At 46.1% G+C, this 25,207-nt stretch overlaps 1 protein-coding gene across 1 annotated transcript in view; it reads left to right on the top strand.

The window, feature by feature from the left end:
- The window catches only part of RIN3 (Ras and Rab interactor 3), a 70,069-nt gene extending 48,079 nt beyond the window's left edge, over positions 1 to 21,990 (top strand). The window contains exons 6-10 of the mRNA XM_075029939.1: positions 2,225 to 3,703; positions 5,765 to 6,073; positions 14,772 to 14,903; positions 18,589 to 18,752; positions 20,711 to 21,990. Of these exons, the coding sequence (XP_074886040.1) occupies positions 2,225 to 3,703; positions 5,765 to 6,073; positions 14,772 to 14,903; positions 18,589 to 18,752; positions 20,711 to 21,019 (2,393 nt within the window). The 3' untranslated portion in view covers positions 21,020 to 21,990. The remainder of the gene's footprint in view (positions 1 to 2,224; positions 3,704 to 5,764; positions 6,074 to 14,771; positions 14,904 to 18,588; positions 18,753 to 20,710) is intronic.
- The last annotated feature ends 3,217 nt before the right edge of the window (positions 21,991 to 25,207 follow it).

The following is a 25,207-nucleotide window of genomic DNA, read 5'->3' as shown; positions in this document are numbered from 1 at the left end:
ACATGCTTATAAAGCTGAATTAGCCATGGACCCTAGCCTAGGCTACGAGAGGCTAAATCAGCAATTTTACCTTGATGGGAATGGACAGTCTTTTAGTTCACCTATGCATGGCTTACTCTGTGCCTATGTTACAGAAATGCTTGGTTAGAGGGAGCGGAGAGACAACGAGGAGTCAGCCTGCCCGTCCTGCCCTGCCTGCAGCACTTGCACCTGCCAGAGGGAAGGGAACAGTCCCTGTCCCGGTGGCCCAGGGGACCACATCGCTGGCACAGGGAGGCAAGGGCAGCAGTGGGCTCAGGGCACCGAGGGGGAAAGGCAGACCCCTGCAGAGAGCAGGTCATGGCAGCGGCAGAAAGAAGATGGCTTTTCCAGCAACAGCATGGAGCCAGCTGCAAGCAGGAAGCCATCAAAAGTCACAGCTGCACTGGGGAGCAAAATGGGAAGAAGTGGCCTGTCTTTGGGGATGCAGTGGGCAAGGGAGAGATTTTATCTGAACGTGGTTCACCCCCCATTCTGCATTGGCTTTAGTTGAAGAGTTTCTTAGCTCTGTTTTGAGTTCTGCTATGACCTTCCTATCTGGAAGTCCCTTTGAGCTTTTCTGGGGTGCTGGTTTTGAGGAAGAGGGACAGGCAGACCCTGCCCAGGGCTCTGGCTGGCTCAGCCCTGCACCCCCTTCCCTGTGATGGGCTGGGGGCTACGCTGGTGCAGCTGACAGGAGAATGGGACCCTGGCAAGGCACAGCTGAAGGCACCGTCCTGAGAGCTGTACCATGTGCTCAGCACTGAGGGTCATCCCATGCATGTGCAGCCCCATCCATCCCCTCTGGGGCCCAGCACGTGATGTTTTTGCAGTGAGACAGGCTTGACACCAAGCACAGGGCAGAGTTTAGGCGCTGTGTGGCAGCCCCGTTCGCGTCCCCTGTAAATCCACCCAGAAGAGTGTGCCATCAGTGTCAGCAATGTGTCCAGGGACCAAGCATGCTGAAATAGTTATTTAGTTACCTGCATCTTTATGTTTCCAGGATTTCCCATCTTCCCCTTGTCCCTAAATCTGTGGGCATCTATACAGTCCTCACCCAGTTAATATCCTCAGAGGTTTATACCCTTTTTCTTCCTGAGAACACATGGGGTTTGCAGGATCATGTTTCCTGGTACTTCCAGTAGTGGACCCTGGATTAGCAGTTCTAAGAGTGATTAAAAGCAATCAGACTGGTAAGGCAAGCAGGTTTGAAAACTCACCTCTGGGGGAAGGGGAAAAGGTTAAATGTGATACTGAATCTATTCAAAAGATGTACAAATGCTTTGTAATTTTTTTAAAACAAGTTATTCAAAGACAAATTCTAATAAGAGGTTTGTGACATACAGAAATGACTACTTGCATCTGAAACACCATCTTCATTTCCAGTCACAGTTGATAGCACTGAAGTACTTAACTATTCTTTAGTCCTTCAGTATACAACCTTCCTGTGTAAACAGTCTTTTGCACCATCTTTCCTTTCTTACCCCTGCAAGCAGGCAGTCTCAAGGCAAGGCATAAAAGAGAGAGTAGGCATGGCTATGGATAATCATCATCCAGAGCTATAGACTTTAATGGTGATTTTAATCTGTGGAAGGTATTTAAAATCATATGTTTCTGGACTGGTTGTACTGCAAAGCATGATCAGACCTCTGTGTAGAACAGACTATGCCACATGAGCTTGCTGCATAGTAGTCATCTTCATCTCATGTCTCTTGTGCTCCCAGTGCACATTGGATCCATGCTGTATATCTCAGTCCTATACCTTCCCACAGTCAGCAAGAGGGAGACAGAATTCACCTGGGGTCTTCACAAACTCACCTCAGGTATCCACAGCTATTTGCATTTAGAGGGCAGTGATCACTGAACAAGTCACAGACTCCTTTTCACAATCATTCATATGTGTTACTTGTACCTTCCTGCTCACACTGCACAAGCTGCACAGCATTAACAGTTTTCACTAGATTAGTGTCCTAAAATTGGCAAGAAAGAGGTGTCTGGTGAAGTTTCTGAGCTTGTCCCCTGGTTTGAAGCATCTCACACACAAAAAACAGGCAACCCTTTCTTCACACTGTTTTGTGCAGAGGTGTGAAAGCTTGTGTACCATTTCTTTTAATAAAAAGTAGGACTTCTACATACTGTTAGCAGCTGAAATTGTCTCAGAGCATTTTTTCATTCTTCTTTTCTTTCTTTTTTTTGGGGGGGACAGATTTCTGGGATTCCTCCTTAAACCACAGAATAAGAGGAGAGGAGTTTTCCCACCCTGCAAAAGACTCTGCTTTCAGCACTGTCCAGGCAGACAGTTTAAGATCTACCCAGTGTTTTGCAAGTAGCACAAACCACTGCTCATGTGAAATTGAGCTGTCAATAGGAAATGACAGGCTGTGGTTCGTGAATCCTATTTTTATAGAAGAGTGCAGTAATCCTTTTCCTCCAGATGTACCTCCTCCTAAAAGCCATGCTGTGAGTCCTGATCTCCCCCCTGCCACCACACTCACTGAAAGGAGGTCTCCCCGCCGCCCCCCTCCACCTCCACCTTCTCATGCTCTCGTTCAGAAATCTTCTCTGAAGCTCCTGCAGGATCCCATGACTGCCTGTGAAAACGAGCCGCTTCTTCAGCCACTAGGAAAGAGCATCAAGGAAATGAAAATTGAGGGTGGTGACAATAAAGAAGAAGGGAAGCAGAGCTGCTCTGTCAATGAGCCCTCAGCAGTGAGCCCCAAGAAGGGCTCCCAGCCCTCTGTCCCCCCGCGGAGGCGGCTGTGCGAGAGGACCTCGGAGGAGAGCTCTGTGGGTAAGCCTGGAAGTTGTGAAACGCTGAAAGGGGAACAGACAGAAGAAAAACAAGACACAAGTACAGAGAGCAGAGATAAAAGGTCGCTGTGCAAAAAGGCCGGAGAAATGCCCGGGGAGGTTCCCGAAAGGGCTGTATCACAGTTTCAGGAGACAAAGCCCGAACCTGCAGAGAAGAAGGAGGAGATGCCTGAGATACAAAGCAATGCCACTGAGAAAGAAAAGTCACCTCCTATCCCACCACCGAGAAGGAAGAGACTTTCCCAGGTACCGAGGATCCCCAGCTCCTGTCAGTTGAAGCAAACAGTGGCAGAGACGGCCGTGGCCACGGCGCAGGCTTCGTGCAAGAGCAGCTCAGCTACAGTGACAGGTGGTGCCACTTGCACACGCACCAAGACTGAACAAAGACATGGCCGCAAATCCATCAGCTCAGCTGAACTGAAAGGTTCGCACTCCTCCCTGGAGTGCCCGGGAGGCAGCGCCGTGGCTCAGGCGTCGGTGTCCGAGCCAGACTCCTACTCCACCAGCAGCACAGAGGATGACCTGGAGATGCTGAGTAGTTCCTCCAGTAAAAAGACACGCTCCGTGATCTTGGGCAAGGCCAAGAACAGGCTGTCCTTTGTGAGTCTGTCCAATGTCTTCACAGTCTTTTTGTCTAGTGACAGGAAGCTGCAGAAGAAAATAGTGGAGCTGGCACAGGACAAGGATTCGTACTTTGGCAACCTGGTGCAGGACTACAGAGTGTACAGTTTAGAGATGATGGCAAAGCAGAGCTCCAGCACAGAGATGCTACAAGAAATCCGGATGATGATGACGCAGCTGAAGAGTTACTTAGTGCAGAGCACTGAGCTGAAATCTCTGATAGACCCAGCCTCCTACACCGAGGAACAGTTAGGTAGGTGACTGTGCTTTACTCATCCTCGGGCAGGATTTGGGAAGGTGAGGATGACATGCAGACACAGCTTATGCTTTACAGAATTATAAACCATCTCCTAAAAGCTTAGGGGTGCAAACTGAAGTCTACTCAGTGGTTGCCAGCACTTGGAGGAGCAGCTCTAAAAACTGGGAGACCAATGAGGGGGAAAATCCCATTATGAATGTTTTAAAGGGAAGTGTTTAAGTAGAAGAGATGTATGTCTATGTGTGTGAGACATATATGTATGTATATATGCATATACAAATATGAGTGTGTGTGTGTGTGTGCATGTCTATATATGTGTACGCATAGCACAGACACGCAGAGCTGTGTTCACTGGAAATACAAAAGGCCAACTTCCCCCTGCACATTCGTGAGAGAATATACAAAGAGAAGTAGGATTTTTTTATCCCAGTCAAAGCCATACAGCCAGAAAAAGTATGCATGCATGCACTCACATGCTTCTTTGGACTTAAAACTGTTTCTTGAGGACCTGAGAACCAATGCAGAGCTATTTATGAGATCCCTAAATTGGCTTGAAGCAAGCTGGGAGCTGGAAGACCCCCAACACAGAAGTGACCAGGGATTCCAGGGGATCCTGCAGCTCCAGCATTAGGTGGGACCCAGCTAAGTGGTGAGCCAGGACCCAGAGGCACTCAGCTGTCAGTCTCAGCAGGCCCTGCTGACTTCTTTCTCACCCAGCAAAGGCTTCACATGATCCTGCAGTCTCCCCAGCAGAACAGTCCTGCTGCCAGCCCCTTGCCATGGCTAGGAGAGGGGAGCTATGCTTTCACTGTTCATGCACCTCATGTAACACCTGCAAATTTGTCCCAATAACCCCTTTCTTCGAGGCAGAGGGGGTGTCAGCACAGAGAATTCTGTCTTGAATCTTGATTAGGGTAGGTGGAGAGGAGGCAGAAAGAAGAGGTGTCCTTGTTCAGCTTGGTAGAGCTGCATGTGTGCAAGGTTCCCCCCTCCTTCACACAGACATGCCTGGTTAGATAGTTCTAGCCCCGTTCACTGGCAGTTCCTCAACAGGATGATATGACCCAGTCAGCCTTCGGAGGACTGTATTGTCCTGTGGCGGACAGGGATTCCCACTGTGGAAGATTTCCCATTTGAATTTGTCCTGCTTCAGGCTGACTGATTCTCTGAATTCTTTAAAATAGTTGCATTTTGTATACATAAACTTTACTGCCCTCTGCTTCATTCCTCACTGGCTGAGCGGATGAATGCTTTAGCCAGTGACCTTTTTGCCTCAGTGCAAGGGTGACAAGAGGATCCCTTGCAGTACCTCTAGCTCTGCCTCTGGTTTCTAGAAGTCATACAACAGACTTTCTCACAGTCTCTCATGCTTCCTTTTGTCTCCTGCTAAATATTAAGCAAGCGTTCAACCCACACAGACTATTTCCTCATCCACGGGTGGCGTAAGAGGTGACTTAAGTTATCAGTAAGTTAGAGTCATTTGAGCAGTACGGGTGAGAAACTCCTGACCCGATGTTGGTGTCTGTCTCTGAGCTGGTGGCTACAGCCCCTTTTCAGTCACTGCAGAGAAAGGGCACTTTGAGGATGCAATTCATTTCATCCCAAAACGAATATCTCAAACAGGTCAGAGGGAGACGTCAGAAGGGACACGAGATGAATCCCACCTGGGCATCTGTAAAGGCAGGACTGTGAAAAGAAGCACAGTTAGGTGAGGTTCCACATCTCTTCCCAGAGTTGGCTTTCCTGCTGCCTGACAGTGCCATGCTGGTCAGCCAGGAGTCAGCCAAAGACAGCAGGGGCTGCTGGTAGCAGGAACTCTCCGACAGCTCCAGTGGCAGAGGCTGCGTATTGCTGTTCATCTCAAGCCTATCCAGGACTTCTCGAGGGTGTTGGTAATGAAACATTTACTTTCTGGGATGTAATTTCTGTTCCTGCTCACAGCTATGCAGTAGTGCATGAATAACGAAGCACATGCTTTCTTAGGAGTTTTAATTGCACCTGTACTACTGTGTTGATTATTTATCATGGACTTTTGTGTTCTCCTTCTCTATATAGAATTGATTGCTGAGACGGCTTTGTACAAATGTGTCCTGAAACCTTTAAAAGAAGCCATTGATTCTTACTTAAAAGAAATCCACAACAAAGACGGATCTTTACAGCAGCTAAAAGAGAACCAACTTGTGATACAAAACACAACTACCACCGACTTAGGTGTCACGACCAGTGTGCCTGAAACTGTTGTGCTGGAAAAGATCCTTCACAAGTTCACAACCATGCACAAGGCCTACTCCCCAGAAAAGAAGATTGCCATCTTGCTAAAGTCCTGCAAACTAATCTATGACTCCATGTCTCAGGGAAACCCAGGTACAGCACTCCTACGAAATGGTATCCCTCACTGGTCCTTCCCTGTGTATCAAAGGAACAGGGTTTATGATACAGTTGATGTGGTAATATTCAAATTGGAGGTAACAGTGATGGTCAGTGTGTTTGGTATCAGCTGTCCACAGGTTGTGTTCAGAATGGGCTGGTTAGTGACTGTGAAGTTCTCTGCACTAATAACAGGTATAAGATGTTACCTGGTTAACTTTAAGCTCCATAACTCCAAACCCCAGATATCCATTAAGTGTGTATTTTATGGATAATGTCCTTTTTGCACAGGTCTTCACACAGTTCTCCATAAATCCTCAGAGATCTGTCCCAGCTTGTAGCAGCTTAATGGTAAATTCTAGGAATGGGTCTTTGGGAAAAGTCTCTTGATTTGGCCTTTACAAAGTTTTGCCTAATCTGAGGAGGAGACGCAAAATGCTAGTACTGTTTGTTACTAATTCCTGATGCTCCAGTAAATTCCAAAAGCCACCACTACACTTCTTCGGTGTGAGGAAGTACGTGCTCTGACTATAAATATAGCTTGGGCCTCAGGCCAACCACTAAATGCACACATTAAGCACTTGGCCTGCAGACAGGATGCATTTTTGCAGATAGACCAGGAAGCCCCTTCCTCCAGGAATCTGCCTTGCCAGTTTAAGAGTTTTCTTTGTATACTGGTGAGCTGATGACCAGCCATGCATAAATTTGGAGAGAAGCCAGATATTAATTTGCAACAACCTGAGGTTGTTCAAGAACTCACAATCTCCAAAGGTACTTTTAGCTGTTCTGCTTTATTTTGTACTGACAACAGCTTTGGAGTACTCATACAGGAATTGTTGTGTCCCTTCTGAGCCTCACCTCAGGGTCATCCCTTGGACAGTATGCAGCAAGGTTCAATGACCAATCTAGACACATTAACAGCAGGGCAAGAAGCCACCCCAGGGCTGAGCCTAAGCTGCAGGGTGGATAGGACTTCTGACTGTCTTCAAGTATGATGAGAAGATTTGGACACATACAGGGTAATTTGCTATAACTTTGTTAAAACAGTTGTCTTAAGTTTGAGAGTAAATTTGGTATAGCTCGAATACTCACATGCCTCATTAAAACCCACATAGGAGACACAGTCTCCTTCTGATGCTGGTGGTACATTATGTTATCTGTCACACCTCAGTTAGCTCAGGGCTGGAATTTCTCTGTTGCAGGAAATGCATTGTGTCATTTTATGTCAGGTAAATAATTAAAAAAAAACCTTACATGTTTTAAACGATTGTCATTCATGAAATCGGAGAATTTCGTTGTGGTTTGCTATGCTAACCAAAGCACTTCATTTCAGCCAGCTCAGCTGTTTTCTCACGTTGAGTAGTACTGCAAGTGGGGTGTAGGTCAGAAGCTGACTTCACCCCTGTGCATCCAGTCCCCTCTCCAGTATATATGATCAGTGATGCATATCAGGGCCGGGTCAGAAAAATACTCGCCTGGCATTAAGGAAATATGCCCCAATGAATTCAGACCAGAAAAAGAGGTTAAGGGGAGGAGAATGCTATAGTCTAACTCCTGGAAGACAGTGGACTCGGAGAGAAATTAAGTGAAACGTCCTGTAGACCCACTTAAAAGTGAAATGTGTAGAACTTCTTCAACAAAATGAACTGACCTCAGATCACTTTGATTTTCCACCTGGCAAAGACAAACATTCAGGAAACGGCAATATTTTTCTGACAGGGAATTCCCAGCTGGTGGTGTGCAGAAGAGCATGCTGTGGGCTGCTCAGACCAGCTTTCAGTGGGTAGGAATTCGCCTCCTTCTCTTTGAGAGCTCTCTCGAGAGCAGTGGCCCAGGCCCCTTTTGCTTTCAGCCAGCCCCGAGGCAGCACAGTGCTCTTTGCACAGGAAGAGCAGAGGCCACGCTCAGCTTCCTGTGCAACAGTCTGTTCTTCTTTTAGCTCCTTTTACTCACTGCTGAATTAGAAAGTTCCCTCCTCTTCCAAGATCAGAGCAGGTGGAATACAAAACTAATCATTCCCTCTGCTGCAGGACCAAAGTCAGTCTACCTCTATCAGAAAAATTATCTGTTCAGTAACATGGGAACTACTTAATGTTGTCCGGTTTAATTTGCAATTTGGTAGCTCAGGCCAGTTCTTTATCCACTTTAGGCTGACCGTAGGATAAGCTGACCTGAGAATATGGTTTCATATCTCAAAGAAAAGTGCAAATACTGCCAAATCAAGCACCGTTTTTTTTCAGACATCCATGAAAACACAAGTTTTTTAGCATGTTTAAACCCGTGTACAGCAGTCCAGGTTTGGCCAGGGTGTCCAGACAGGTACCAAGTTTTCTTTAAAACTAGGGATAGGCTTACTGAGGAACATCTGTGCCTGTGGTAGTGCCCATCTTTGCACTGCTGAAAGAGTCATGAAACTTTGAAGTCAGCCTTGACTGACTCCATGTATATTGGGCCATTTTAAGGAGGAGTTCTCTGGTTTGGTTGCAATTCATACTACATGACAAAATGTGTCTGAAAAATTGGTTGTAGTTGAACCCCCTGATACTTAGACAATTAACTGAATGGGTCAGACCCTCAGCTGGTTTAAACTAACGTTTCTTCCTCAAGTTGAAGGCCATCAACTTGTGGATCTGATTCATCACAAGGAATCAGGAAGGTGAGTTCACAGGCTTTGTCAATACACCTTTCCCCCAACAGACCTCTGAGTACAACTACAAGATACAGATCTATGTTGAAGTAGGACTCATCTACAGCTACATCTAGCTGTAGGTGGCCACAGATGGGTGTCATGTCTAGCTTCTCATTATAGACAACGGGGACTTAGTCGATGATGTTCAGTTGATTCATCTGGCTAGATGTAGGTGTCTGTTTTAGGGTGAGATGACTCATGACAAACTCCACTGATGATATTGATTAGTTCATCGCTGGCTATAAAAGGAGTTTAGAGGTACTGGTTCAGATGTTCAGTGTAGGCAGTGGTATTAGTAAGTGAATCGTCCCCAAAGGGGCAATTATGATAGCATTGTGGTGTCTCACTGAGCTTTTCTGAATTCTGTGCAAACTTAAAGAACAGCAACATATGCCTCCAAGAATGTAACCTATGATCAAAAAATATGTAACCTGCCTTCTAAAAATACTAGGAGTAGTTAGTAAGAATAATACGCATTAAAAGAAGAAAAGAAGTAGAGTTTGGAAACCCACCCAACTCCTCCCCTGCAAACTGGCTGGCATTATTTTTATCTGTGCACTAGAAAAGTAAGAGGCAGGACTCACAGGCAGCTGTAAGCTCCCAACTTTCTGACTGCTCCTACATTTGGAAGGCATGCCCCAATACCCACAGGGAGAGTTGGGCACATATCTCATTTATATAGAAGCACTGTAATCTTATGTAGAAAAAATGGCTTATTATTTATCTTTCAGAAATACCTTTACTCAGACAAAATGTCAAAGGCATATTGTGTGGTAGGCGTAGAATAAGAATCTCTGCTTTTCACTCTATCAAAAACACAAGTGACACTTGTGGAGTGATAAACAAGATGCAGATATGCAGTATGTGTGGTGTGTACTGGTAGTGGTGAGCCTGGAGCTCCCAGCCCTGTGCTACCTCTGAACTGCTGCTCTGTGGAAGAGAACTGATAGAAAAGAAAAAAATAGTGGAACAGTAGGCATTGGGTTATGAAGAAATACTGTGCAAGACAAACAGGCCAAGCTTGGTCAGCCCATGAGCGGGGAAAATCAGGCATAGAAAGGCTCTAAGCTTAAGTTGGATGTTTGAAAGATGGGGAGACTGCTTTCAAAGGAGATTCAAGAAGAATGAACAGAAGAACAATTTTCTTACTGCAACTTTTTAAACTTGTGGCCTCCCTCAGGTTATGAAACTTTTTTGAACTGCACAGGGAGCTAAAGTATATAGTTCAAAAACTGTGCTTTACTAGTGATGGAGTTGGCTAGGTGATTGGCCCTAAACCATCTGATTTAATAATTTCTATTGCATAGTTTTGCATGGCTAATGCATAGTGTACTTTTGGAAGAAGAGGAAAGATAGGATATATATTCCATTGGTATCTTTCTCTTCCCTAGCTTTTAGGATGAAGTTTGTTATCCCCTATAGAACTGAGCAGCTGAATATTAGTTGCCTTGATGCACTCCTCTATGGCTCTGCACTTGACAAAGGCATGGACATGAAGCAGTGTGTCTTCAGTGGGATAGCTGAGCCTGTGAAAAGGAAAATTGGCCTCAAATACTTCAGCAGCCAGAGTAGAACTGATGCTAGAAGTTCCTAAAACTAAGTCAGAGCAATCCCACCACACTGCTCACTTCTGAGAAGGAAAATAAAGCTATACATAACAGTTTTGCTTTGTTATCTTTAGGAAGAGGATATTTGCATTTAGGTTACTATTAATGAAGGCTGATGGACTAGAGATTGTATCTTTTTTCTGGCTAGCACAATTGCTACATTTGAATTAAAGAGCCAGTTCAGATTTTTCTAGGGGAACAAATTCCTCTGATCTGTAAAACATATGTTTCTGAAATGGATTCATGCTGCCTGCATGTATTACTCTCTTAATTCAACTGTACCGTAAATTAAACCTTGCTGAAGTAGTATGCGATGGACAAGAGACAGCAAAATGCTAGGGAGTTGAAGGATGGTCACAATCTTTTCTTATGATCTGGAACAAATCTCAGTTAACCTTTCTGTACCTCATGTTTCCCAGCTATAAACTGAGGCTAAAATTCATATTTCCTGGAGAGCTGCTGCTAGACATCATTCCAGTGTTTGTAAAATATTAGAGCAAGATGCAGAGCATCATCACTGTGTGCTGGTTGTTAGAATATACATGGAGGGAAAAAAAGTGCATGAATGTGTTAAAATAGGCTGTAATTTCTTTATGGAGGCTTGGGCAGAATTCCAGTTGCTTTAAATCATGTATTTAATTAATACCCGTTCCATTCAAGCTCTGCATCCCAGCCAGGAGCTGACGTTGTATTTGCTTTGCTATAAACATAACAGGATGAGTTTGTGGCAGAAGAGAAGGCTTATTTTAAGCTTCTTACAGATATTTATGAAATAAATGTTTCCTGATCCTGCAGGGAAGAGGGGGAAATAAAGCAAGCAAGTCATATCTGGAGTAGGACAACACCACCTTAAACAAGCAAACTCAGTCTCAGTGTCACTGAGACCAGTGGCAGGATCAGAGATAGATTTAACTCTTGTCAGCTGCAAACATACCCCTCTGTGAGAGACACAGATTGCACTAGACATGCAGGTCTGGGAGCTTGGCTCTGGTCCAGATTAAAAGTGGAGCTGAGGAGGCAGCAGCCTGCAGAGAACATGCCTGCTGCAGCCCCCAGATGGACTCTGGTTAGTGCCCTGGTGCCTTTCATGGCACAGGGAGCATGTGGGTTGCAGGATGCTGAGCAGCACCAACCTCTCAGGTGTCTTGGTTCACAGGCACTGTTTCAGGTATCTTTGTGCCTCCTGCTTCTGGTCATATCTGAGTTGCTGACAGCACCTATTATCCCCATGGATGGACTGAGATACAGGGCGTCTCAGGGCCATACTTGGTCTGATGGCTGTACATGTCTGAGCTAGTCCCTGTGCTTCCTTTGACATCCAAGACCAGGAGAACAAGGGGAGGTTCAGAGTCCTGTCCTCTCAGGCGCCTGTCTTTGGCTCCATGTGCAGTCAGTAGAGACAAGCTGTTGTGATGCCTACAAGGAGTAGGCACAATATACCATGCCTGACCTGCCCTAGACAACACTGGAAGTTTGTGGCAACACATGGAGTCAGAGAGAGATCCCTGATGATTAGCTTTGCTTTTCTCCTGTTGACACCTATAGCTCCTGCTGACTTCAGCTTTAGCTACAGATGTGGGTATTTAAGAATCAGGCTTCATACTCCCACAAATGGATTAAAATGATGTCTAGTAATTTATGCAGGTTACAAGCATACAGCATATGGAGAATGAGTACTCTTTCCATTATTGCAGTCAGACATCCATACTCTGAGTTTATTAATCAAAAAGAAACTGTATATCAGATTTTTGTATTTAAGCCATATAAACAGCTGGGAGTCCAAAATATTTCTATGAAATCCTAAAGTTGAGAAAGGTTTATAACAAGGGCTGGTAGGCAGAGCAGCTAAATCAGCTTATAGAAATGCGATAGACAGCAGTGAAAAGTAATTGACTTGGTGCTCACTTGTATATACAACCACTTCTCAGCCAATAAAAAGAAATAGAGATATTCTGTAGGAGTTCTTGAAAAGTGTCCTCTAACTTTCATTTCAGTTGGCGCTAGAAGTTGATGGCCTGGGAATATGGAATTGTTCCAAGTTTCTGTTTCCACTCTGCATTGGTTGGTCAGTCCGTTGGCTGGCTGGTGATCTCTCTTGGTGACATTTTATATAAAAAAACCCAGAATTTTTCTTCCAGTGGATAGGAATTCATGTTGTGAAGTAGCAATTTTCTTCGATGCCCTAGCAGACACAACATGGATTGGTCATGAAAATGAATTGGTAGGGAAGAGAAAATTTTGCTGTTGGTGTTGCACTGGAAAACCCTTGGCCTTCAGGAAATCCCTTGGCTTTCAGGAAATCAGAAGCACCCAATCCATGCCACTGGTCAGTAACTACTACACCATAAACAAAAAGTTTTTAAAGAAGGGAAAAAAATGAACCTAGCAAGCTCTTTGGTACTTTATCTTCCTTTACACTAGTTTTATACAGAACTAACTCTGTTGGCATCTGATTTACTCAGGTCAAAAGGAGAATAGGGCTTTTCTCTGTGCAGTTCTTCTAGTACATTTTCATATCTCAGTTGTGTCATCTTTTTATGCTAGACAATATTAAATTGCTGTAATACTAAGCTGCTTGTATTAAGGTAATATATATGACAGTAATTAATTGGACCCTTCACAGAGCTTATGTCTCTGAAGAGACATAAGCGAAGGCAACAACAGACAAACAAAATGTCCATCCAGATGTTAATGAAACAGTATGGTCCTTTTATAGTTTGGTTGAAGACCTAAGGCTGTGTCATTTAACTAAAGGCAGCCATAATAAAGCAAACGGAATTGAAAGCGTTAATCCAGCTTTCATTAAATAAATGATCTATGTTGTGGTGTGTGCGGACTCTGTTAGAAACAGACTGAATTACAGCCCTCACAGTCTCTCATCCTCCAACACTTTGTTTTAACTGGATCAACTCTCTGTTCACTAGATATATTACTGGGTTTATTTTAAAGTCATCCTTTTTTTTGTTTTTTTTTGTTTTTTTTTTAATCAGGGGCTAAGCTCATGTTTATTTGAGGCTTCAGAAGAGTATCTTTCTTTGCCAGTGGAGAATCTGCATCAGCTATGAATGACAAAAAAAGGAAGGCTGACTCATGGCAAAGATTTGAAATAAGTCAGTGGGAACATTTGAGAAATAGGAATTTATGCCCTACCATGGACAGGCATGTGGCCTATGGGCCAAAAATGTCTAGGGCATAATTTCACTGAAGCTACATCAAGGGTAGCTTTGATTCTGTGAGGTGAGACGAATGGTTCTCAAGTGAGACACATATGGCCCATGGAACAAACACATCCAAGTGCTCAGGTGAGGAAAACTGCCCTCCATCTGAAGAAGGACATTCAGAATGAAAGCAGTCTGGGCTTAGGCTAAGAGGAATGGTCAACCCTGAATGTTGGGAAGATAGGCCTGTTAAGCAGCTTGTTATTATGGGTTGTCCATGATGAATTTATGACATGTTGGTAGAAAGTGAAAGCATCTTTCAAAATAAGAAAAGTTATCCTTGTGTTCTTTGCCATTTATGCAGTGAAGCTTCAGTTTGGATTCTATTTTAAGCAGTGATTATTTATAATGATGACTGTTAACATGTACACTTTTTTGCCCTCAGAGATCCCAAAGAGCTTTTACAGATTATATACAAGATCACTTTGTTGACTTTGTTGATATGAATGTTTTAAGCACAGGAAATCTTGAGCCCATGAGGATCTGTTCCTGTAGCACCTGCTGCACACCAAGTCCAAAACCTTGTCTAAAAGTCCAGCATGAAAGGCCTTTGTTTTCTTAGCTAGACACCATGGCTGAAAAGATGCTTCCTCTTAGATCCTAGCTCTTGGGAGACTGTTTTAATTAGGAACATGTAGTGCTATGTTTTGCCTTCTGAAGGAACATAAACACAGAATTCCTCCGTCCTAAACCCCACTATCTCAAATTCCATTTTTCTGCTCTTTGGTTCCAAACATAGAGCGAACCTAAGAGAATAAATACCCCTAATGCATGTAGACAACTTTGCTGCTAATATTGAAAATGTGAATTGCAGTCTTGATGGCAGTGTCAAATCAGAGGGCCGAGCTGGCAGTCTTTGCAATCTTCAAGGATTGTCCCTTGTCTGTGATCCATAAAGTTTAAGTTTTTCTTTTTCCAGATAATAAAGAATGGCAGAAATGGAGCTCACTGAAAATTTTCAAGCTCATATTTTGGGCTTGAAGCAAATTTACTTACTTTTTAAGAGAACTTTCCCCTTTTCAGCATTTTTTTTCTTTGCTGGTGCTTTCAAGCTTTAACTCTTCAGATAACATAAGCTGAAGTCTGCAAAGGACATGCTGGGTGAGAAGCTGTCACTCTCGTGTGGGAACGTGTCTTTGTGGTGAGTTTATTGGGACCACTCTCTCTTTCTCTTTGCTTAGGGAAACCATACGGTGCAGATGACTTCCTCCCCGTGCTCATGTATGTGTTGGCCCGCAGCAACTTGACTGAAGTCCTTCTCAATGTGGAATATATGATGGAGCTCATGGACCCTGCTCTGCAGCTAGGGGAAGGTAGAGTACAGTGTTTGCTCCTGGGATATTCACTTTGGAAATCATTACTTATCTCTCTTCAGTGTTTGTGAAAGTGGGGCAGCAAGGCTCTGGCTAGGCTTTGGGTATAAGCTTTGGCCAAGCTTTTCAAATCTGAGGCTCTAAAATTATTGTCAAACACTTTAACTGTTTTTAGCAGTGCAGTGCCCTTAGACACCAGCTAGAAAGGCAGGGACACAGCATAAATGAGAACTGAGTTGCTGGATTAGTAACCTAAACAGAGACATCTAGTGTTCCTTGGCCCAAAGGCTGAAAAGTTAAAAGGTCTTTACCTAAAATTAAACTGCTGCTGCAATCCATTGTATAGACACTTCTATTTATTCCAATGAGAAAAGAGGACATTTCTTAAACTGCATTTTATGCCTGTGGCCATACATCATTCTCATGTTCACTCTACTCTTAAATTTGAGTGACCCCTTTGACAATGTTCTCTGGCTGAGTATCATAGCAAGGCAGAGAAAGGAAAGTCAGGTTAAAGAGGAATACTGGGTTCGGGTATGAATGAAGACCTCTGCTATTAGAGGGATAAACAACCCAGGGAACTGTGGCCCTTTAGTTTCTTAAATATAGCTTGAGAAGCAAATGCTAGTAACAGTGACAGGGTTATGCATTCTGAATTAGGAACAGAGATCATTTTTCACCAAGTAGTCACTAAACCAATAAAATGGGTTTTATTTTAGACTTTGTTTTGGTAAGTACTGAGGTTCTAGGAAGGCATCCTGGATGAACAACAGCAGACTAATTTTATTTATATTAAATGGAGGTATAAGTCTGTAACTAAGAGCATGTCATCCCAGCACAGTGCAGAGGTTTGCAAAAGTAAGTACTAACAGAATGAGCAGTATCAACACAATCATATGAGTGAGGGCTTTCTGCACAAGCTAATTTTTCTGCTGAAAAGAATTGTTAGCAGAAAAAAATGTTAGCCGAAGCACAGCATTATGCTGACATAAGTAAGCTGGTTTTGGTGACTACGCTGCCCACAGGTTCTTAATTTCAAAAGGGCACACCACCAGGCTGGTTACTAAAGTCAGCAGGGTTGGGGAGCTCAGACTGTCGAAGGCAAAGCTGGCTGGAAATTCTCTTAAGTCAAGATGCAAAGACTGTGTGAAATGTGTACTACAGTCAAAGGGAAAAAATTTTGCAAGGGAGTTCCAGATCAAACTGGCTAAATAACCATATTAGAAAGGAGACCAGGAGCAACTCCAGATACAAGGAACAGAAAAAAAAAGAACATCTCAGTGAAGACAGGTCTGAGATTGTGAAACACAGGGCTAAAATGGGAACTGGCAAAAGTCAACTTGAGTTAGGCCTTTCAAAGTTAAACGGCAAAGGGTAATTCAGGCACAGAAATAAAAGCAAAAAAAGAAAGCAGAAGTGAGAAAACTGTGAAATTTCACCAGGTCAATGCACAAAATCATTTAAATCTGGCGTCCAAATTAAAAATTTACTTTGAATGAATTTTATATCAACAGTGATGTTGACTACTGAGGCAAAGGCAAGGGCAGATGATGGGGAATGACTGTGTGGAAATGAAGACACCAGAAAGTGGAAGAAAAATTAATTCTTAATGAAGATGTAATGAATTCCTGTTGGGGGGGACTGGGAGATCTTCCCCCCTGGATTCTGAGGAAGGGATACACCAGGTCGCAGGTCCCATCACTGGCACCCCTGAGTCTGCCAGAGCAGGAGAAATACTGAATGACAGACAAGGCAGGGTAGCAACTATGCTTAATATGGGAAAAGTGGTACTTGAAGGCTTGTTAGCCTGCTCTCAGCCGCACTTTGTGGGAGACAGTAAAGAAAAAGAGAGTATTTTCAGTGTGTGCAGACCTGCGTAGCTATGAGACATTCCTCATCGGATCCACCCAAGTACAGAAAGTCAAATGGCAATGTCTCGGTCCCTCCTCTGCTACACCAAACTTTAATGGTGCTCTAAAAATACCGCTCTTAAATAAAACGCTGCCTTAGCCACCGCTTACGCAACCAGCTGCAATGGCTGTGGAGCTCACCGGGGCCCGAGGAAGGGCTGCGAAACCCCAGGCAGGCTGGCGCGACGTTTGGCTGATGTGGAAGCGCCATCTAGAGGCAACTGCAATTATTATGAAACGTACTAAGAACGGGGAGCTCCGCCCAGCTGAGGGGCGATTTTTATTTCTCCGTCTTCCTGGCACCCGGGGCGAGGGGAGCAGGATCAGGGGATGGCGCAGGGGCCTGGGCGGCGGACCTCTCCCGGCATGGGGCCTTGCAGACCAGGCGGCCACTGCCGGCCCCCGCCGCGGCCTGGCCCCGGCCCGCGTCAGGCCAGGCAGGCTCTCGCCTGGAGGCCCCGGGGCCGCGTCCTCGTCCCCGCTGCCTCTGGGACACTGTGCTGCGGCTGGAGCAGCTCCGCAGGCTGGCTCCTTCCCTCCCTCCGGAGGAGACTCTGGCCGGAGCCTCTGGCTCATCAGCGGAGCTGAGCCCGGGGGGGCAGCTGGGAAAACGAGCCGTTTTAATTAACCTGCCGCTGGGGCCGTGCCCTGACACGGGGCTGCCCCACAACCAAAGCAGCAGCTTCCTCACAGTCAACTCTGTGGTGAAGGACTTCCTCATAGTCCTCTTCTCATCTCTGTTGGTGAAGCCTGTTCTTACGATGGCCCAGCTGCTTCCCTGGCTGCCGCAGCTCGTTATTTGTTACCTGCTGCAGCCAACACCACAGCAGTCGGGGAGTTCCTGAGGGAAAAGGACTGGCTGCAGGCTTTCATTGCTCTATCCCCTGTTTCTCTGGTTTACCAAGTTTTATCCTGCAACTCCAAACAGTCCAGGAATTGCTCTCAGCCAAACGCCTGGGCTCCCTGTCTAGTTGATAGAGATGGAGGGAGGAGAGGGTGACTTGTCCGTGCAGGTCTGAGACAGCCTTCAACGGTGCTGAGCCCACAGGAGACCCAGGCTCTAAATGTCAGTCGTATCCTGGGCTGCATCAAAAGAAGCGTGGCCATCAGGTCAAAGAAAGTGATTCTGTCCCTCTGCTCCGCTCCAGTGAGACCTCACCTAGAGTACTGCATCCAGCTCTGGAGTCCTCAGCACAGGAAAGACATGGACCTGCTGAGGCGGTTCCAGAGGAGGGACACAAAAATGATCAGAGGGATGGAACACCTTATCTATGAGGAAAGGCTGAGAGAGTTGGGATTGTTCAGCCTGGAGAAGAGAAGGCTCTGGGGAGACCTTATTGTAGCCTTTCGATATATAAAGACAGAGAAAGGTTTTTTTACCAAGACCTGTAATGACAGGACAAGGGGCAACAGTTTTAAAGTGAAAGAGGGTAGATTTGGATTGGATATAAGAATGGTTTGGATTTGTTTGTGAAAACAGTTTTTGTAGTAGTTTACCTTCAAACCTAGGAGTGTTTACTCCTAGAGCATCTACAACCTCAGCGGTCTGGGCAGTGACATTGCTGTGAAGCAGAAGGGGGTTGGAGGACACTGTGGTCATTAGCTCTCATTTCTCTTGGGTTGACTTCAGACACCCCTGCACTCCCTGCAGCGAGGCACAGACAGTGCAAGTGTTAGACACTGGCCACTTGCATGGGCACAAGCAGGCAGGATGGAAGTGAAAATGAATGGCCTCTGCAGGTGTGATGTTCATACAAGACCTTCTCCTTTCACAGGCTCTTATTATTTAACCACCACCTATGGGGCCCTGGAGCACATCAAGAACTATGACAAAATCACTGTCACGCGGCAGCTGAGCGTGGAGGTGCAGGACTCCATTCACCGCTGGGAGCGACGGAGGACGCTGAACAAGGCCCGGGCTTCCCGTTCATCAGTGCAGGTAGCTGGCATTACTTTCTAGGGAAAAAGACTGGAAGATGAACATGCTCTCTCTGTACTCACTGATTTTTAATATGATAACTGTTTTAAAACAAAATTAACCCAAATCACTATTAATAAACAAGAGTACATACGGTGCAAAATTTCCAAATCTTAAAAAAACACACCTCATTTGAAATACATATTACTTAAGAAATGTATTTTGAAGTCTTGAAGTACCCTCATGATGATGTAATTTTAAATATGACTGCAGAGTGATTTTATTGTTCATTCTTGAAGGAGGCATGTTAGGAGCCCTCGCATGTGGAGAGCTGTGGCGGGCAGGCAGGGACCCCCTCTGCTCCATGTCCTTAGGGCCTGGGGAAGTCCTGGGCTAAGCTGAGGAGATGCAAGCAGGCTACACAGTGGTGGCTCCTAGGTGGCATAAAGCGGTAGGAGGACCTGAGATATCCCAAGGGCCTGTCAGACAAGCATCTCCCAGAGCCTGGCTTCTCCTGTCCAGTAGCAGGGCAGACCCAACGATGGCTGGCTAGCTTTGAAGCCCATGCTGTGTATGGGCCGGTGAAGACCTCCCCATGCACCAGTGGGAGAGGGTCGCAAGAGGGATGGGTGATCTGGGCCTCCTGCCATGGTGAGGCTGGGTGCAGGAACCAGGCAGGCAGGATGACCTGCCAGCCCCATGTCCTGTGACCAAATAGTCATCCACAGGGAGGCAGCAAAGGCCACGTCTCGGGTTCTGTAAAGCCTTCACAGTGCAAAACTGAAAACTGAATGCCGAGGGGAAAGCCAGGGAAAGGTCTCCTGAGGGGTAGAACACAGTCCATATAGCTCTCTGAAAGCATGGGGTTTAATATGCCTCTCATATGGCAGTCAAAACAATCCCTGATGGTCTCAGAACGTGTGAATGGTGGCTGAGACACGTCAAATACCCATCCAGCCGCAAGTGCTGCTCTGGCAGTAGCTCATAGCAAGTACCTAGCATGGAGCATAACAGCTGGGCAAGCAAATGCCACATTTCTCCAGGACATTCCCACTGCCTCTGGCAGCGTAAGGGCCATTTTCCATTCCTTTGAATGAGGGATACTATCAGAGACATGAGCCCATCCTGGTGGAGGTAAACAGCTTGCTTTGGTGTTAAGTGTGCCCCTGCACACCCATCTGGCTGCCTTGCTCATCTGCACTGATACTCCATAAATACAGATTGGAAACCCATAGCACGATTATTTGGCAAATCTTACTTCTGCTGGGGAAACTGAGTATTTTCTCACCAAAAAGCCTGGGAATTTTTTTAAAATTCAAAGGCACAAATTAAACATACAGGTTCCCACTATGGCCAAAGGTTCTCTAGATTCTGTTCCTCATGAGTCTGGCAAGAGGAAAGTCATCCTAACAGTTGTTACTGCCTGAAACAGGACACAAGTAAATCAGCCTTCTCAGCATAGCTTCTGCTGTTTCCTTACTGATGGAAGGAAGTTTGGAGGACATGCTGTCAAGGTGCTGTTTGGGTGATGGTGGAGTTACAAGTGTCACCACGCTGCCAGCCCTTTCCTGTTTCTGTGAGACAGGAGGTTTTCAGGCCAGATCTCTGAGGTTTTTGGTTCGTTATTCTGGTCTGTTACTTCTTTGCATCCTATTTCTTCAGGAGCTGTAGAAAGGTGGGAGAAGGAACTGTTGCAGACTGCTCACTAAGCATATTCACCAAAATCAGAAAAAAGCTTTCACTTATGGGTCTTTACAGTGCTAATTAATTTGTTAAGTGTTTGTTAAAGTATTTGTTGATTCAGAACTTGTTTGTCAGAGGGGAGAAAGGAGAGGATACCTACGGCATTGGAGAATGACTGGAGGATATTTGAGAGTGTTTAGGAGCTATAGGCAGCTAGAGCTTTGGGGCTGAATTCTGCCTCCTTTGGTCCTAAGTCACGTGTTAACTGCAAGATCTATCCTCATGTTTCTCTTCAGGATTTCATCTCTATCTCCTTTCTGGAAATTGGTGCTCAGTCAAGGACACTTGCTTCCCAGAACAGCACCACGGCTGAGCAGCTGAGCCAGCAGTGTGCCGAAAAGTTTGAAGTCTCCCATCCCAAGGACTATGGACTCTTTGTTTATGTTGATGACCAGTTGCTGCAGCTGGACAAGGATGCCCTTCCTCATCATATCAAAGGCTCCCTGCTGAAGAGTGAAACTAAGAAAGATTTTCATTTTATTTATAAACCAATAGACCATAAAACCCCACCAGTTCCAATTGTCAAAGAGTCAGACTTTCTCTAAGGGCCATGCTGCTCTTTTGTTGTGTTTGCTGTCATCCTGGAAGGGCTGGATAGTTTATCTCATGAGATCCTCTGGTATCTGCAGACCTCAGAAGGTCTCTGAAGCATGGCCTTCAACACGGGGCAGATGTGCTAATTGTAGATGCTGTCTGAATACAGGGCATTTCTCAGCAGAGTTCATTTGCAGAAATAAAAGGAGCATTCAGGAGAACATTCATCCTCTGGAACACTTGAAGTATCAAACCTCAGAACCTCCTGCTGGCAACCAGCTGATGTCGCAGAATGTAAGTGGACAGTGGAGAAAATCCAGAGATCTTGTGGAAAAGTGGACATTTACTCCATAATAAATTATGGCACACCTCTGTGCACAAGGCCTGTGAAAGGTCTGCACACACCTCAATCTGTTTGGAGGTAAGATTGTGTTTATGCCTTACAGTATCTGTTCACCCAGTTTGAATAAACTGAGTCTTGTCTGATGTATTCAGTGGAACAGGGTTGCCACCTCTAGCAGAACTCCCTCTCTGTCTTGCTGTCTACAACACATCATTGCCTTTGAAATCCACATCATTACAGACCATGCAAGATGATCCTGTACATTCATTAAGAATAGATTTTCTGCCATCTATTTGTCACTGAAATCAGGTAGCATATGCATTTTCATCAATGTATTTTTCTTAAAGATTGAAAGTCTTCACCATCAGTTTTACATGTACAGCAGTTTTAATCACATTGGTTGTATTATAGTGTCTGGTTAACTGTATATTTATTTCTGTGTGTGATATGGTGCATTTATTTTAAAATAACCATTTGTAAAGAACTTAATTTGCCCATTGTAGCAAACCAGATTAAAATTTGAAAGGCAAAAGGAGCTAGAATTAAATACCTGTCCCTTTTTACCCAGATGTTACTTTCTCTAGTGTTTTCATATCTACAAGTCCCACCAGGTTATTACTTTAATAAATTCAGGCTGTTGCAGACAGAACTTGCTAATTCTCCTCTCTACCTGTGCTTTCAGTCATTCAGTCATTGCAGACTTAAATTTCCCTGCAAACCTAAATTCCCACAGAGTAAATTGAACCAATGCAAAAACACATTTCATGAAATTTGAAAACAGCTTTCCGGGACTGGAAAATGGAAGTGGGAGCCTTAATTGCCAGACAGATCGATGTCTTCTGGGTGCCTTCATTCAGGCAAGATTCCCACTACAAACACAAGAGACTGGATTATCTGCATGCAGGAGGCAAGCAACCTCCACTGCAGTGACACAAACTTGGGATTGGGCCTAGCAAAGCTCTGATTAGAAAGAAAGGGTGTTTTCCTGTAAGTTTTGCTCAAAGCTGCTATTGTTTCCTCTCATTAACATTCAAAAAAGAATTGGGGCATGTCGGGCCAAGTTGCCCAAGGTCCCTGCCTTACTCTGAACCTCCAAAGGTTAAACGGTTTCAAATGTAGCAGGTCACTCTCAGTCTCTGGGGCTTGAAATATCCACATCTACATGCCCCAGCTGTAGCATGCACTGGCCAAATCTGCATGCAGATAGCAAACCAGTGCTGTGCATCTGCCAGTTTGGGCTGTGTGCGTGTCTTGTCAGGAACGGACAACAACCAAGAATGAGGAACAGTGAATAACAGCAATCTTGGTTTCGAGGACATCATGTGCACAGCTTGCAGTGTGTGACACTGGCACTGAGCTGACTCCAAATTCGTGGTTATTTCTGCTCATGTGCAGCTGTCAGCACCTCCGCCTTGCCTCTGGGCAGCACACCAGCAGGATGCCGGAGCTGAACCCCTCCCTCGAGCTGCCATTAACCTCTTGCAGGGCAGCCAGTGCTGCTCTCAGGGTGGCACTCGGGATGCCATGACCAAACCTGAGATACAGGTTTCCACTACCGATCTGACAGAGGAGATGCTGATCTCAGGGCCCTGAGGGCACTCACGAGTGTTGCTGCCTCCAGTGCCTCCCCAGGGCTACCCCACCCGGCCCACAGCCTAGGACCCCATTTCAGCCTCCCAGGGCTGTCAGCCCCTGCCCCAGTGATGCTGCAGCAGGGCTGGTCTCCAGCTCCCACAGCTGTGCCCAGGCCCAGCCTCAGCCTGTCCCCATCCCCAGGGAGGTGCCTGATGCCCAGGACTGGGGCTGCCACTGGTTCTCCCCGCTGTCCCACTCCTGGCTGTAGCAGTGGGATGGGCTCCCGGGGAGCCCCATGGCCTCCGGAGCTGCTGGCCTCTCTGCCCCAACAGGAGCTTCCCCGCATCCATCCTGCAGGCTGCAGCAAGGACATCAGCTCTTGGCCTTCTCCCACGCTGCCCTGGACATCGCGTGCCGATGGCTCGGCAGCAGGCTCTCACCCGGGGGCTGGGTACAGGGTCCCCTGGGCATTCTGGCTGTGAGGCAACTTGTCCTCACCCTGCCCGGCTCCACAGCCCACCACCATCCCTGCATGTTGGGTTGAGCTCATGGCAGTTTCCCCCTCTGGTGGAAGCACTGCCAGTAAATGCCTGACACGCGGCACAGAGAGGCCGGTTGTCCTATTTCTGCCGTAGGTACCGTCACTGATGTCCGTATGTCCTGAGGGCTGACCTGCTCTGTGTTGGCCATGCTGAGGACAATCTCGACTGTCACCCCTGGGCCTGTGGCAGCAGGAGGGTCCAACCTCTGGGCAGCATCACTAACGAACCTTCCTTTTTTTCTCAAACCTAGCCCCTCACCCCCCAAATCCTCTTTTGCACCCACTCTCCCAAAGGACATCCCCCCCGCCTCTTGCCTCCCTTTCCCACCTAAACCATGGGCCCAGACTAGCTCTCTGGCCCACCTCCCACCAGCCTCCTTGCTCCCCCCTTGGTAGGACTCCAAGCCATGTACCCACCTCACCTCCCACCACCTGTGCACAGGTATCACACTGCATAAGGTCCATGTATGGTGGGAATGGGGGTCCCCAGTACCAGACCCAGAGATGGGGGGGGTGTGTCTGACCAGCAGCTTAGTTCTGCTGTGGCTGCTGCAAGTTATTTTAAGCCCCAGGAGCGAAGATGTATATGTCTGCCAAAATCCTTGGCCTGATCAGGTTATCTTTATACTGTAACATTTATGAGTTAATGAGCCTAAAGTAATCTGATGGGGATAAGGCTAAAGTAGAAACATGCAAGGAAGGAAGCAAGGACTGATCCTCTGCTGGATATTTCCGGAGAGCAACCGGACTTTGCACTGGCCAGGGTCAAGCAACAGATTGATGAAGTGAAGCACTCCAGCACATTGCAGCGTCCTGGGACATCTGAGTCAGCAGCTGGACCTCGGGGCAAGGGGGAACCACAGCTTATACGGCTGGTCAGTGCAGCCCGAGGAAACCACAACCGTGCTAAATGACTGCAATCCAAACAGGCTCAGACTAAGGTTTACCAAAGCCTAGACCCAAAATCAGACCTGCAGATCCCAGTTTTCAGAAGGCAAGGAGTGCCAGCTGAATTTCTGTGGGCTTTTACAAAGGCTCTCAAATTGCACACGCAACATTTTCCTTTGGCATAACAACTGCAAAACTGATTTGATTTGCAGAGGTTGCCATGGCTCTCCTGAACTCAGAGATTATTGACAATAATGTGAGTTACTGTGCCTGGTGTGAGCTGCCTGGAAGGAAACCCCTGTGCTGGGGCTCAGTACAGAGCGGGGCTTGCTCAGGGGCCATGGGGCACCTGGCCTTTTTGGTCACATTATATGAACCACCAGCAACAACTTTGCTAAACATACATCTCTGGGGTACAGGGTGACCTGGTTCCTCCAGGGCCTGACCACAGCTGTCACTTGTCAGGGAACGCAAGCTGGGCGATGACCCGAATGACGGGATCCGAGAGGACCCAGGACGAAGGCGGCTGCCACCTCTCCAAGCTCACAGCTCAGCAGTGGGACTCAGGCTCTGCCCTGTGCCAGGATCTTGCAGAAACAGCCTGTCTGGAACAAACATGCTGTTGTTTTGGTGATCCCAGCAAAGCTCTGAGTCTCCAGCATGGAGACTGCTGGAGCAGTTCAGCATGCCCCTCCCTCTGCACCCTGGTGCTCAGGGTCCTGCGCTGCTTTGCGCTGGTATCTGACATTTCAGGTGGTGACAAAAAAAAATGTCAAATGTGGGAATGAAATGGGCATTTTTAAATGCTCCATGGGATTTTATTTGTCTGTTTTGCCATAGGGTTGCCTTATG

This window comes from Buteo buteo, chromosome 6 (assembly GCF_964188355.1).
Source record: "Buteo buteo chromosome 6, bButBut1.hap1.1, whole genome shotgun sequence".
Taxonomy (NCBI): domain Eukaryota; kingdom Metazoa; phylum Chordata; class Aves; order Accipitriformes; family Accipitridae; genus Buteo; species Buteo buteo.
The sequence above is the reverse complement of the archived record's forward strand: the minus strand, read 5'-3'. Positions and strand labels throughout refer to the sequence as shown.